The following is a 12697-nucleotide window of genomic DNA, read 5'->3' on the forward strand; positions in this document are numbered from 1 at the left end:
CTTTTTTTTTTTTTTTTTTTTTTTTTTTTTGAGAAGTTTCAAAAGGCAGAGTCTTAATGAGGAGAAAATAATTCGAAAACATATCTCAAAGCAGAAGGATCTGGAGCTTGCATAGAAAATAAGTTATGCTGGTGAGAGGCTTCAGAATAAAGAATGACTATATTAGTCCATGATGTAAATATAAGCCACTGGAAGGACGTAGAAAAGAATTAGCATGGCCACGGTTTTGGGCCAAAAAAGGCTATTTTAGGAAAAGCACGGAGGATCGACTGCAGCAGTTACTGGTGATAGGAAGTCTAACGAAGGTACAGCACGGTGGGAGAGATCATCATTCTTAGGGAGAAACAGTAAAGCAGGGAGAAAGAAAGGAACAGAGCAGTAGAGCAGAATTATGTGAAGGCACAGCAGGTTTCTGCCTGGGCTGCAGGTCAGGTCTGCACAACATAGCCATAAGAAACATTTGAAACACTGGCTGGCTACTGAGGCAGTGCTGTGAGAAGATAAATTCTTCAACAAGCTTTTCACTTTCAGGATTTTAGAACGATCATATTTTATCTTCATTTGCTTTTTAGCACTTATAAATCTAAGAGAACTCTATATACCATCGATCATCTGTTTTTCATGTTTAACACATTTTAGATGAGTTACAGATTTGACTATTAGCTACATTTATATTTGCCTTATCTAAAGATCTTTAATTTTCCATAGAAAAACAGATTATTTTGGAATGATATTAATTTTGGACAGCTCTTGATATTACTGTGTCAAGAACTATGAGGGTCTTAGTTTTTACCCTACTTGCAGCTAACAAGTTAGCCTGCCATAGTTTCATGGATCCTGGTAGAAGACATGCGACTCCTAGGTCTGAGACAAAAGATAGTTTATTGTTCACAGTAATAGAAATAGCAAGATACTAGCATTTTAGTGCTGGTCCCCCAAGCCTCAATTTCCACAAGCCAACATAAAGGGAGCCAGATGAGCCCTGTACACTGTATAAGAGGAACCCTAAACTTAGAGAAACCCCAATCTCTCATATGGCAGTAAGCACATCTGCCCATTGCTCTTAGGCAGACGAACCTCTCTGTAAAGGGCATTCAGTGCCTCGTCTTGCAAGAAGTTCAGAAAGCTGAGAGAGAGGAGTCCAAAAGGCTTATTGGGAAACAAAGAAAAAAGAAAGGCATGAGAAATGTCTTTGTACAATATCAACCCCTCATTTCTACACCATCTTACCTTCCAAAAAATTTATCCATAAACACAACACTTGTGGGTGGTTCTGATGAATCTGGCTGGCACAGGCTGGGACCAGGTCCACTTAATTAGTTTTATATGCCATTTCATTAAGGCTACTACCTACAAAACTCCAAGCACCAGGATAAGGCCAACATGCAGCACTGACCTCACCACCCATTTCCCGCAGGGTCCTGAACTCAACCACCTAAACAAATGCAATGAATCATCAGAGTCTACAAGGACAGCCTCCTTTTACAGAGCTCTCCACACCTGTCTGATGACTACGCAATCTACTGGTAGTGTTTCCTGAATTACCTGAAGGTTCCTTAAGACCACCCCTAAAGTGCAAGTTACTGTCCCTGTAAGAGGCAGATGAGTTAATGCCTGGCTTCCATAAAGTATAATACTAGGGTACTCATCATGCCCCTGGAAAGTGGTTTATCATTGCTGGGGCCACCCAAGTGAGACCTTCATGAGTTAAGGAAACAGGCTGGGTGACCTCCTGGCTGGATGATAAACCTTCAGAGTCTGAGTTCAGTTCAAATAACTGAGTCCTTATTTTAAGGAGAGACTGACCTATTTGTCGATGCCACCAGTCAGAGGACATTTGTCCGCACCATGGGATGGCTGAGGGATAGCTTTAGAATTGGGGAAATGGGAGAGACATACAGAGTTGCTGACAGGCATTTTGCTTAGGAGGTGCAGGAGCTACCATTATCTCTTCTGTTTCCAATAAATTTTTCAGTAAGGTTAAACAGAGTGGCCATGGTATAGCAGTGAGAGCTATCTGGCAGTTGGTGACAGGTCCAGCACTCAATTAAACAGAAGTCACTGGCAACAGCTTGGGAGATCTGTGTGTTTTCCTTTGAAGAAAGCTCTAGAGGCAGTTCACTGGAAACAAAGATCACTGATGTCCCTCCCTCCCCTGTATCTCCAGGTTCTGAGGTATTCTTCAGATGCTGAGGTTGCTGTTATCCTTCCACTGCTACAAAATCTATGTGGCCCATTCCAATAGCAAACCTCACTACTTTTTAACCATCCCTTAATTGTATCCAGATATTTGGTCTGAAAGGGCCAAGTACAAAAGGGACAACCGCATTTCTGCGAAACTTGGAGAAATCCATTTCAGTTTCCGTCTTAGTGTGCGTGAGTCACTACAGAGGGACTTGGCAAGCACTAACCAAGCAGTCCTTTTCCTTATGATTCAGGTTACGGGGTGGTGGCAATTCTTTTCCTAAGGGCCAGATAAGTAAATATTTTATGCTTAATTCATCTCTGTAAGTACAAATAGTAGACAAAAAATAGCCAGTGCTCGCAAAATGGCCACTGAATTAAATCATACAAACTAAAGAAAATATTTAACATGAAATATCTAATGTGATCTACACAGTAGTATTATACAAGTGTACTTATATTTTTAGACTACTTTTTTTTTTTTTGAGACAGTCTCGCTGTCACCCAGGCTGGAGTGCAGTGGTGCGATCTCGGCTCACTGCAATGTCCGCCTCCTGGGTTCAAGCAATTCTCCTGCCTCAGCCTCCCGAGTAGCTGGGACTATAGGCACGTGCCACCACGCCCAGCTAATTTTTTTTTTTTTTTTTTTTTTTTAGTAGAGAAGAGGTTTCACTGTGTTAGCCAGGATGGTCTCAATCTCCTGACCTCGTGATCTGCCCACCATGGCCTCCCAAAGTGCTGGGATTACAGGCATGAGCCACCACGCCCGGCCTATACTACTCATTTTTAACTGGGTTTATCATAATTCTCACTACTGTGGCAAACTTGATTTCATTTACTTTGTTAGTTCCTTTGCTAACCTACTCCATTTTAGACAAGTACATTATTTTAGACTCTACATTGAAGGTTTCAAGAAAGCAAATGAAATGAATGGCTTTCTCTTACCGTTTGCCTCGTGGATAATGCCGCACATATTCTCCAACATCATGAGCAGCAACGGCTAAGACCTGGGGATCATCTGACACTTCCAAAAGTTTTGTCAAGATTCTGAAACAAATTTTATCCAAAAAGAGATCAAGTTCTAATTTTTCTATAGAATACAACAGAGCACAGGTATAATGAAGGTATCTTCCTGAAAATAGACATTTATTAGTATATTCATATTCTTCTAAATATTTCACTATTACACATAAATTTGCAGTTTTCAAACCTTCAAAGCGTCACACATATATAACAAGTTTCTTTCAGATTCACAATGTAGGCCATGCACAATTTCCAAAATATCAGGGACTCCCCGCCTCAAGAAAACTAGAACATGAATAAAAGTTATTTTAACACAAAACTGCTAATTATATATATTTTCATAAGCTATTTGTAAACCCTAGGACCTACTGGTATTTTAATGCTCAAGGGCCTAAAAATAGACGGAAAACTTCTCAATTCATTCTAAAAGCAGAGCATAACTGTGATAACCAGTCAGAATGAAGGTTTTTTAAATGGCTTGGTAGAAGACCAACATATAAAAACAACTCTTTCTAATATCCCAGCAACTCAGAAACAGATACATAAACCTTAACAAATTAGCCAACTGAACCCACTAGTACACTGAGAGACAATATTCAGTTTTCAGCTCAAATGTCATCTCTTGTATAAGAGCCCAGGATTACCCTAAGGCAGTACTCTTCCCATCATTCTCTTTTCCTACTCCACTTTTCTTTATAGTACTAATTACCACCTGCCATTGTAATATGTATTAAGACAGTCATGTTAAATGACTTCAAGTCATAGGAAGGAAAAATGACAGATCACAGATCAATACATTTAGTCTGATGACATGTATAAGTAATGGTATATAAAGATGTAGGTAAGGTATGTCTAGGCACCGAAAGAGACCACGGCCTGCTGATCCTAGTTCCTCCTCAGGAAGAGTCTGAGATTGAATAGCAGTGAAGAAACCTCTCCACTTTAGTTCTCTCTGCCTTCAAGATGAAACAAGACATATATTCAGTTTCTCATATATCTATTTATGTTTTTAACATTTCAAACTATGTATGTTTTTAAAAGGCTAACTTGCAAATTATTCTAAAATTAAATTTAATTCAACTGAAACAATTTGATAATTTCAAAAGATTACTTCTATGTTTTTATTTTGATAATTTAAATATCAAGAAATTTTATGAAATTATAAGCAAATTACACTAACAAAATTATTTAAAATATAACATCTGTTCTCAAGAAAAGAAAATAGCTCAGAGTCGTCAAAGCTATGTGAAATATATAAAATTTTTCACCCCCAGAAACAAGAGTGTGGGTCCAAGGGCAATTATTTAAAGGCAGTTTGTCCCTAACTGTCCCACTCATTACCCTCATGTTCCTGGAATTTGTGATACGAACATCAATGTACAGCTAATCAACAGTTTATGTCATTTTAATGTAAATTCTTGATAAACGACTTAGGAACTGCCTCTTCTTTTTCCCTTAAAAGCCCACTTGTAACAGCTACTAATTGGAGTGTATATTCAAGGCAACTTGAATCTATGCTCTCAGGTAGCCATCTTCAAGCTTTGAGCTCGAACAATCTCTGTATTTAATCTTACTTTCTGAATTTCGTTATTTAAGACTGACATTCTGAATACATCAAACCAGAAGTCAGGAAATAACAGCTCAAGTCCAAACCCAGATGCCATCTGTTTCTGTAAATGTTTTACTGGAACACAGCCAGGTTCATTAGTTTACTTGTTGCCCATAGCTGCCACTGCAATGGCAGAGGTGAGTAATTTGGGATAGAAACAAAATGGTTCAAAAAGTCAAAAATATTTACTACCTGGGTCTTTACCAAATCACGCTGCCAATCCCTGCCTTAAACCATTCTCAGTGATTTAAGCCATTCTCCATACGGCTGAGACCCTCCCTGATACCCAAAATACGGTGTACACGCCAGCAGCATGGACATCACCTGGTTACTTAGAAATGCTGATCAAAGACCCTAATCTAGGACTACTGAATTAGAATCTGCATTTTAACAAGATCTCCATTAACATTTGAGAAGCACAGTCTTAGAGTCAAATAATGTTACAACTGGAAGGAATCACAGACTTTCTAGTCAAATCTGCAAAATGTGGACATGATTTTAATTCTTACCCTTCAGGACCATTAAGTCCACTGAATATCTTCAGCAACAAAGAAAACATCTTTGTATTATTAGCTATAAACCTGCTGAGCATGCTATTTCTGTGTCAAATCATCAGTTAAAATGTTCAAAAGAACAGGTTCAAAAAAAGAGATTTTATGGTACTCAATGAGAGAGTTCCCTCCAAGATGTATCTGAATACAGTTAAGTCAACAATAGATTCATCAATCACAATCCAAACCTCTTTTGCCACATTAACAACAAGTCATGATTCTATCAAATAGTCCAATGGATCCAGGCAGCAACACACCACAGCTCTGTAGTTAGACCAAATGTGATTTCTGCCTCGACATTAGCTAGAAATGTAATCTTGAAAAGCATCTGTTCAAATCAAATTAGAATTTACATTATTATTCTAATTCATCACTCAACAAATACGTTCATTCTCTTTCACAATGTTTTCCCTCAGTTTTAGAAACTTGTTTTCCCTCTCAGCTTTTCCTTTTCTTCTATCACCATGGCTTTTTATATTTCAGAGTATTTCCTTATTCAAAATATATATTTATTTCAAAACTACTAACATACAAGCTACAAGGTATTTTCTCTACAGTTCAAAAGCGAGAGGGAAAAATTAACTTACCTACTTGCTAAGTCTGGAATTACCTGATGTAAGTGTGGTTATCCACAGATAAAAGGAAGACCAGTATGCATGGTGCTTTTTAAACAGCAGAATCAAATAAAGATTTCATCCAGATCTATCTTAAATGGGCAGCACTAGTACCTGTCATTGACTTCTTGCAGATAATTTATAAGAATGTAAAGAATATCAGGTGACATGATCAGGGGGTTGTTAAGCTGCCACTCTAAAATAATAATTGGTTGCAGCTGGCGCCAGGGAAAGACAGTTTCCCAACAATAGAAAACACCTGAAGCTGGTGATTAGCAGCTTCCCAATAATATCTCAAGAGTGGGGTGGGCAGGCTCAAGCATGTGCACTAAGGTGCAAAATGGCAGAGTTTAACCGGTATATGACCTTCCTCTAGGAATGCTCAACCAAGGGAAAAATGCCTCCAGTGAGCATGAACACAACTTCAGTAAACATACTGTGCATGTGGCCCCTCCCAAGTGCTGGCAGGCCACTGAACGTGACAGGCCAGCCCAAGGGAAACATTGAAGGAGGAGAAATGGAAACCCCAGAACCATGCCAATGTATAAAACCCCAAGTCAAGGGCAGCATAGGGCACTTGGATCTCCTAAGTCACCTACCTGGCCCTCTTCCAAGTGTACTTTACTTCCTTTCATTCCTGCTCTAAAATCTTTTTAATAAGCCTTCACTTCTGCTCTAAAACTTGCCCTGGTCTCTCACTCTGCCTTAAACCTATTTCTGCCCCTCAGCAGAATTATTTCCTCCAAGGAGGCAAGGATCGAGTTGCTGCAGACCCACACAGATTCACAACTGGTAACACCCCAAGTGACAGAAGAGACTCCCTTCTTGGCCAAGGGGACCCCAGAGAAACCTCAAAAACTGAGTTTCAGGCTATGATGGGAAGAGGGATCAGACAAAACTCATAATACCCTTTTCCTTTTGGAGTTTAGGCACAACTGGCCACCAGTAATGTAAATCAGAAATCAGGTACACTTTCTCAGGGCTCCGTAAGACTGTTTTTCCAAGATGGTGGTCACTCATATTGGCTCAGAAGAAACCTCTTAAAAATATTTCACAGAGTTTGGTTTCTCCATTAACAAGAATAAAAACTAAAGACAAACAATAATTTTAAATTTCTCATCATCATATAAACATAAAAGAAAAATAGCATACATCAGCTGGGCACGGTGGGTTCACACCTGTAATCCCAGCACTTTGCAAGGCCGAGGCGGGCGGATCATGAGGTCTGGAGATCGAGACCATCCTGGCTAACACAGTGAAAACCCGTCTCTACTAAAAAATAGAAAAAATTAGCCGGGCGTGATAGCAGGCACCTGTAGTCTCAGCTACTCAGGAGGCTGAGGCAGGAGAACGGTGTGAACCTGGGAGGCAGAGCTTGCAGTGAGCCAAGATCGTGCCACTGCACTCCAGCCTGGGTGACAGAGCAAGACTCCGTCTCAAAAAAAAAAAAAAAAAGAAAAAAAAAAAGAAAAATACCATATACCATTGTTCCTGGCTATTCAGAAAAATCACAGTGTCATACAAAGGAAAAGGGAATAATCTGAAGAAGCCACAAAAATTAAAACCTAACACCAAAATATAGAAGGTACCCTTTTCAAAAGTCTCTTTAAGTGTATCATAATAAAGATATACATAATGCTTTTGTAACAATTTGTAAAATGTTCCCCTCCATTATATTCCAGTTTTCTAAAACTAGATTTAAAAAATAAATCCAAGCTCTTTTTGTTGTTAAAACTCAAAGTCAAAAGGTAATAATGAAAAACTAATCCATTCCTTCCCACTTCCTATTCTGTCAGTCTTGCTGACATTAATCACTCACTTTGATTTGCCACACTTTGTTTAAATAAGAATAATGTATCATTTTCAGTAATACACAGAAAATTGAGTCTAAACAACACAGACAGGTGGATCTAAAAAATGCTTCATCTGGATGCCTCATTTAAATGACAGTAAGAGGATTTCTTAAAAGTATAAATCTATAAGGAAGGACGAAATGGGAAATGAAACAAAAACAATAAAATATTGAAGCAGAAAGTCAGAAGAACAAATGTTAAATATGAGAAAACCAAATACCAAGCTGGCAGGGAGGTAAGCCAAAGGAGCAACCTGATTTACAACACAGAACTATTTATACCAGTATTTTTAGATACCAGACTCAAACTGTGCTGCCTCATATGACAACCACTAGCCACATGTGGTTTGTTTTAAAGTTAAATTGGGTTAAAATTTAGTTTCCCAGTTACCAAGAACATCTCCAGTGCCCTTTAGTGACAAACTATTGTACTGAGCAGCACAGATATAAACTACTTCTATCATCACAAAAAGTTCCATTGAAGTTGAGGTAGAAGGTGAAAAACTGTAATGCAAGATCTATAGGAACACTATAAAAAAAATCACACACAAAGGAAAAAATGTAATGAAAGACGGACAAGAGGGTAACATTATCCAACGGAAATCCTACATAAATGAAGGGATATACTACCATGTTCATGGATTGGAGGACCCTCCTTCCAAATTAAAATAGTATCAGTTCCCCCTGGAATAAACTATGGTTTCAATCCCAATCGAACTACCGGTCAAACCATTTGTTTGACAAGCTGATTCTAAAATGCATACAGAAATGCAGAAGTCCAGAAAGCACCAAGACACCTTGGAAGAACAGGCAAGCTCATACTATCAGACACCAAGACAGAAAAAATGAATGGCAATTAACATAACATAGTATTAGAGTAAGAACAGACAAATAGATTATGGAATGTAACAAAGAATTCATAAAGACATTTGCATAGGAGAGGCTCTAGACAGAGCAATTGGGCAAAACACAGAAATAAAACGCACCCAGATTGAAAAAGTGAGAAGTAAAACTCTGTATTCACAGATGACATAATCTTGTACAGTTGATCATTGAACAGCACAAGTCTGAACTGCACAGGTCCACTTACACATGGATTTTCTTACACCTTTGCCACCCCTGAAACAGCAACACCAACATCTTCTCTTTCTCAGTCTCCTCAACATGACGACAAGGAGGATGAAGATCTTTACAATGATCCACTTCCACTTAATGGATGGTAAATATATCTTCTCTTTCTTATGATTTTCTTGATAATATTTTTTCTCTAGTTTATTGTAAGAATACAGTATATAACATAGGTAACATTCAAAATATGTATTAATCAACTGTTTGTTATCAGTGAGGCTTCTAGTCAACAGGAAGTTATTAGTAGTTAAGCTTTGGAGAAGCTCAAAATTATACGTGGCTTTTTGACTGTGGGGAAGGAGGGTCGGCATCCCTAATTCCTGCATATTCGAGGGCCAACAGCAGACAGAAAATGCAAAGGAATCCAATAAAGAAAAGGGTATGATAAGGTCAATCTACAAAACTCAATTGTTTTTCTATAAACTTGCAATAAATAATTTAAAAAAAGAAAACAACTTCATTTACAATAGCATCAAAAGGACAAAATATTTAGAAATAAATTTAACAAAAGACATGCCAAATTTATATTCTGAAATCTACAAAACACTGTTGAAAGAAATTAAATATGATCTAAACAAATCAGAAAACATCCCAGGTTCATGGATCTGAATACCAAATACTTCCCAAACTGACATACAGCTACAACGGAATCCCTATTAGAGTCCAAACTGGGTTCTTTGTAGATTTTAACAAGGTGATTCTAATATTCATATGAAATGTTAAGGGACCCAGAATAGCCAAAATCATCTTGGAAACAAAAGAGCAGACTTCTTCCAGTTTCTGGTATAGCATGTAAAGAGCCTGGAAATCATCACTCCGCTCCTCACAGCAGGAAAAAAAACAAATGCTGAACAAAACAAGTCTTCTTAGATCCATCGGGATCCATCAGAGAACTGAGGTCCCAGGACAAACCACCTCCCTGGAAGCTAGAGAGATGGGTGACAGAGAATCAAAGCTTATTGGGAGCAGAAACTGCTGTTGGATCTATCAACTGGTAGAAACACTTAAAGGGAAACTGACTAATTGCTAAAGACTGAACAAAAACTAGCTACAGAAATAAAAACCCCAAGGAGTCCAGTCTTATGGAAGTTAGGTGGCCTTCACAGTGCTCACCTAAGGAGAAGTGGATAATCGAATAGGCTTATATCTATTAAAGAAATGAGTAATTAATAACCTTACAAAACAGAAAGCAGCAGGCCCACATGTTCTCACTGGTAAATTATGTCAAACATTTAAGAAGGAAACACTACCAATTCTCTACAGTCTCTTCCAGAAAATAGAAGCAGACGGAACAACTCTTAACTCATTCTATGAGACCAACATTACCATAACCCCAAAATCAGAAAAAGACATCACAAGAAAGGAAATTTACAGAGCACTATCTCTCATGAACACAGATGCAAAAATCCTCAACAGAAATATTGGCAAATCAAATCTAATAACATATAAAACGAATTATTAAACTATGACCAAACAGGATTGAGTCCGGCTATGCAAGGCTAGTGTAATATTTGAGAATCAATTAATGTAGCCCATCACACCAACAGGCTAAAGAAGAAAAATCATATCAATAGAGTCAAGAAAATTATTTGACAAATTCAATATCCATTCATGATAAAAACTCTCAGCAAATTAGGAATAGAGGGAAACATTCTCAACTTTATCAGATAAAGATGGTATGCAAAAAAAAATATCTATAATTAACATCATACTGAATAATGAGAAACTAGATGCTTTCCTCCCTAAGATCAGGAGCAAGGCAAGGATGTACCCTCTCATCACTGTATTCACCATCATATTGGAAGTATTATTAAGTGTAATAAAACAAAAAAGGAAATAAAAGAAATAATTACAGTAAAGTTGCAGGATACAAGGTAAATCTATGATTCACTTGTTTCCCCATACACTATCCCTGAACAATTGGAATTTCAAATTAAAAACATAGCACTAGGCCAAGCATGGTGGCTCATGCCTATAATCCTAGCATTTTGAAAGGCAGAGACAGGAGGACTGCTTTGAGGCCAGGAATTCGAGACCAACCTGGGCAACAGAGTGACATCCCATCTCCACAAAAATTAAAAAAAAAAAAAAATAGCCGGACATGGTAGTATATGCCTGTAGTCTTAGCTGCTCAGGAGGTTGAGATGGAAGGATCTCTTGAACCCAGGAGTTTGACGTTACAGTTAACTATGATCACACCACTTCACTCCAATCTGGGTGACAGAGCTAGATCCTGCCTCTTAAAAAGGGGGGAAAAGGCCAGGCATGGTGGCTCACGCCTGTAATCCCAGGACTTTGGGAGGCCGAGATGGGTAGATCACGAGGTTAGGAGTTAGAGACTGGCCTGGCCAACATGGTGAAACCCCGTCTCTACTAAAAATACAACAATGAGCTGGGCATGGTGGTGCGCTCCTGTAATCCCAGCTACTCAGGAGGCTGAGGTTGGAGAATCTTGAACCCAGGAGGCGAAGGCTGCAGTGAGCCAAGATTGCGCCATTGCAACCTGGGCAACAGAGTGAGACTCTGTCTCAGAAAAAAAAAAAAAAGGGCAGGGGGGTGGACAACACACACACACACACACACACACACACACACACACACATACACAAGACCATTAGCACCAAAAAAAAGAGAGAAAGAGAAATATTTAGGTATAAATGTAACAAAATATGTGCAAGATCTATATGAGGAAAACAAAAGCCAAATGAAAGGCATCAAAGAAAATCGAAACAAATAAACAGATATTCCACATTCACAAGTAGAAAGACTCTATACTGTCAAGATACCAACTGTTCCCAACTCCATCTACAGATTCAATGCAATCCCAATCAAAATCCTTGCAAGTTATTTTGTAGATACTGACAAACTAAAGTTTGTTTCCATATATTTTTTTTTTTTTGAGACGGAGTCTCGCTCTGCTGCCCGGGCTGGAGTGCAGTGGCCGGCTCTCCGCTCACTGCAAGCTCCGCCTCCCGGGTTTACGCCATTCTCCTGCCTCAGCCTCCCGAGTAGCTGGGACTACAGGCGCCCGCCACCTCGCCCGGCTAGCTTTTTTTTTTTGTATTTTTTAGTAGAGACGGGGTTTCACCGTGTTAGCCAGGATGGTCTCGATCTCCTGACCTCGTGATCCGCCCGTCTCGGCCTCCCAAAGTGCTGGGATTACAGGCTTGAGCCACCGCGCCCAGCCTGTTTCCATATATTCTAAAGTTATGGAAAAGCAAAAGACCCAGAATGGCCAGCACAATATTAAAGAACAACAAAGTCAGAGGACTGACATTACCAACTTCAAGATTTACTATAAAAACAGTACTCAAAACAATACGGTATTGGTAAAAGAATAGACAAATAGATCGCTAAAACAGAAGAGAGGGCCCAGAAATAGACCTACACAAATACAGTCAACTGATCTTGTGACAGTGGAGCAAGGGCAATTCATTGGAGCAAAGATAAGTCTTGTCAAAACCCACAGAGCTATACATAAAGTTGAAAAGTTCAGAATGAGGAAAATACACAACACAAAGAGTGAATTCTAATGCAAACTATGTATGAACTTTAGTTAATAACAACATATCAATATTAGTTAATCAATTGTAACAAATGTACCACACTAATGCTAAAAACTGGATGTTAGAAACAGGAAATGGTATTGGTGGAGGTAGAGGTAGCATATGAAAGCAATCTACTTTTGCTCGATTTTCTGTGAATCTAAAATTGTTCTAAAATTAAAGTCTATTTT

General features: G+C 38.6%; 1 protein-coding gene across 2 annotated transcripts in view; it reads right to left on the minus strand.

Annotated features, from left to right (window-relative positions):
* Window positions 1-12697, minus strand: part of ATP6V1H (ATPase H+ transporting V1 subunit H) — a 121514-nt gene that overhangs the window by 31254 nt on the left and 77563 nt on the right. For both annotated transcript variants that reach the window (XM_017855291.1, XM_017855292.1), the window contains one exon: window positions 3130-3231. In XM_017855291.1, the coding sequence (XP_017710780.1) occupies window positions 3130-3231 (102 nt within the window). The remainder of the gene's footprint in view (window positions 1-3129; window positions 3232-12697) is intronic.

Source organism: Rhinopithecus bieti, unplaced genomic scaffold (assembly GCF_001698545.2).
Source record: "Rhinopithecus bieti isolate Rb0 unplaced genomic scaffold, ASM169854v2 scaffold_40655, whole genome shotgun sequence".
In the NCBI taxonomy this organism is placed as follows: domain Eukaryota; kingdom Metazoa; phylum Chordata; class Mammalia; order Primates; family Cercopithecidae; genus Rhinopithecus; species Rhinopithecus bieti.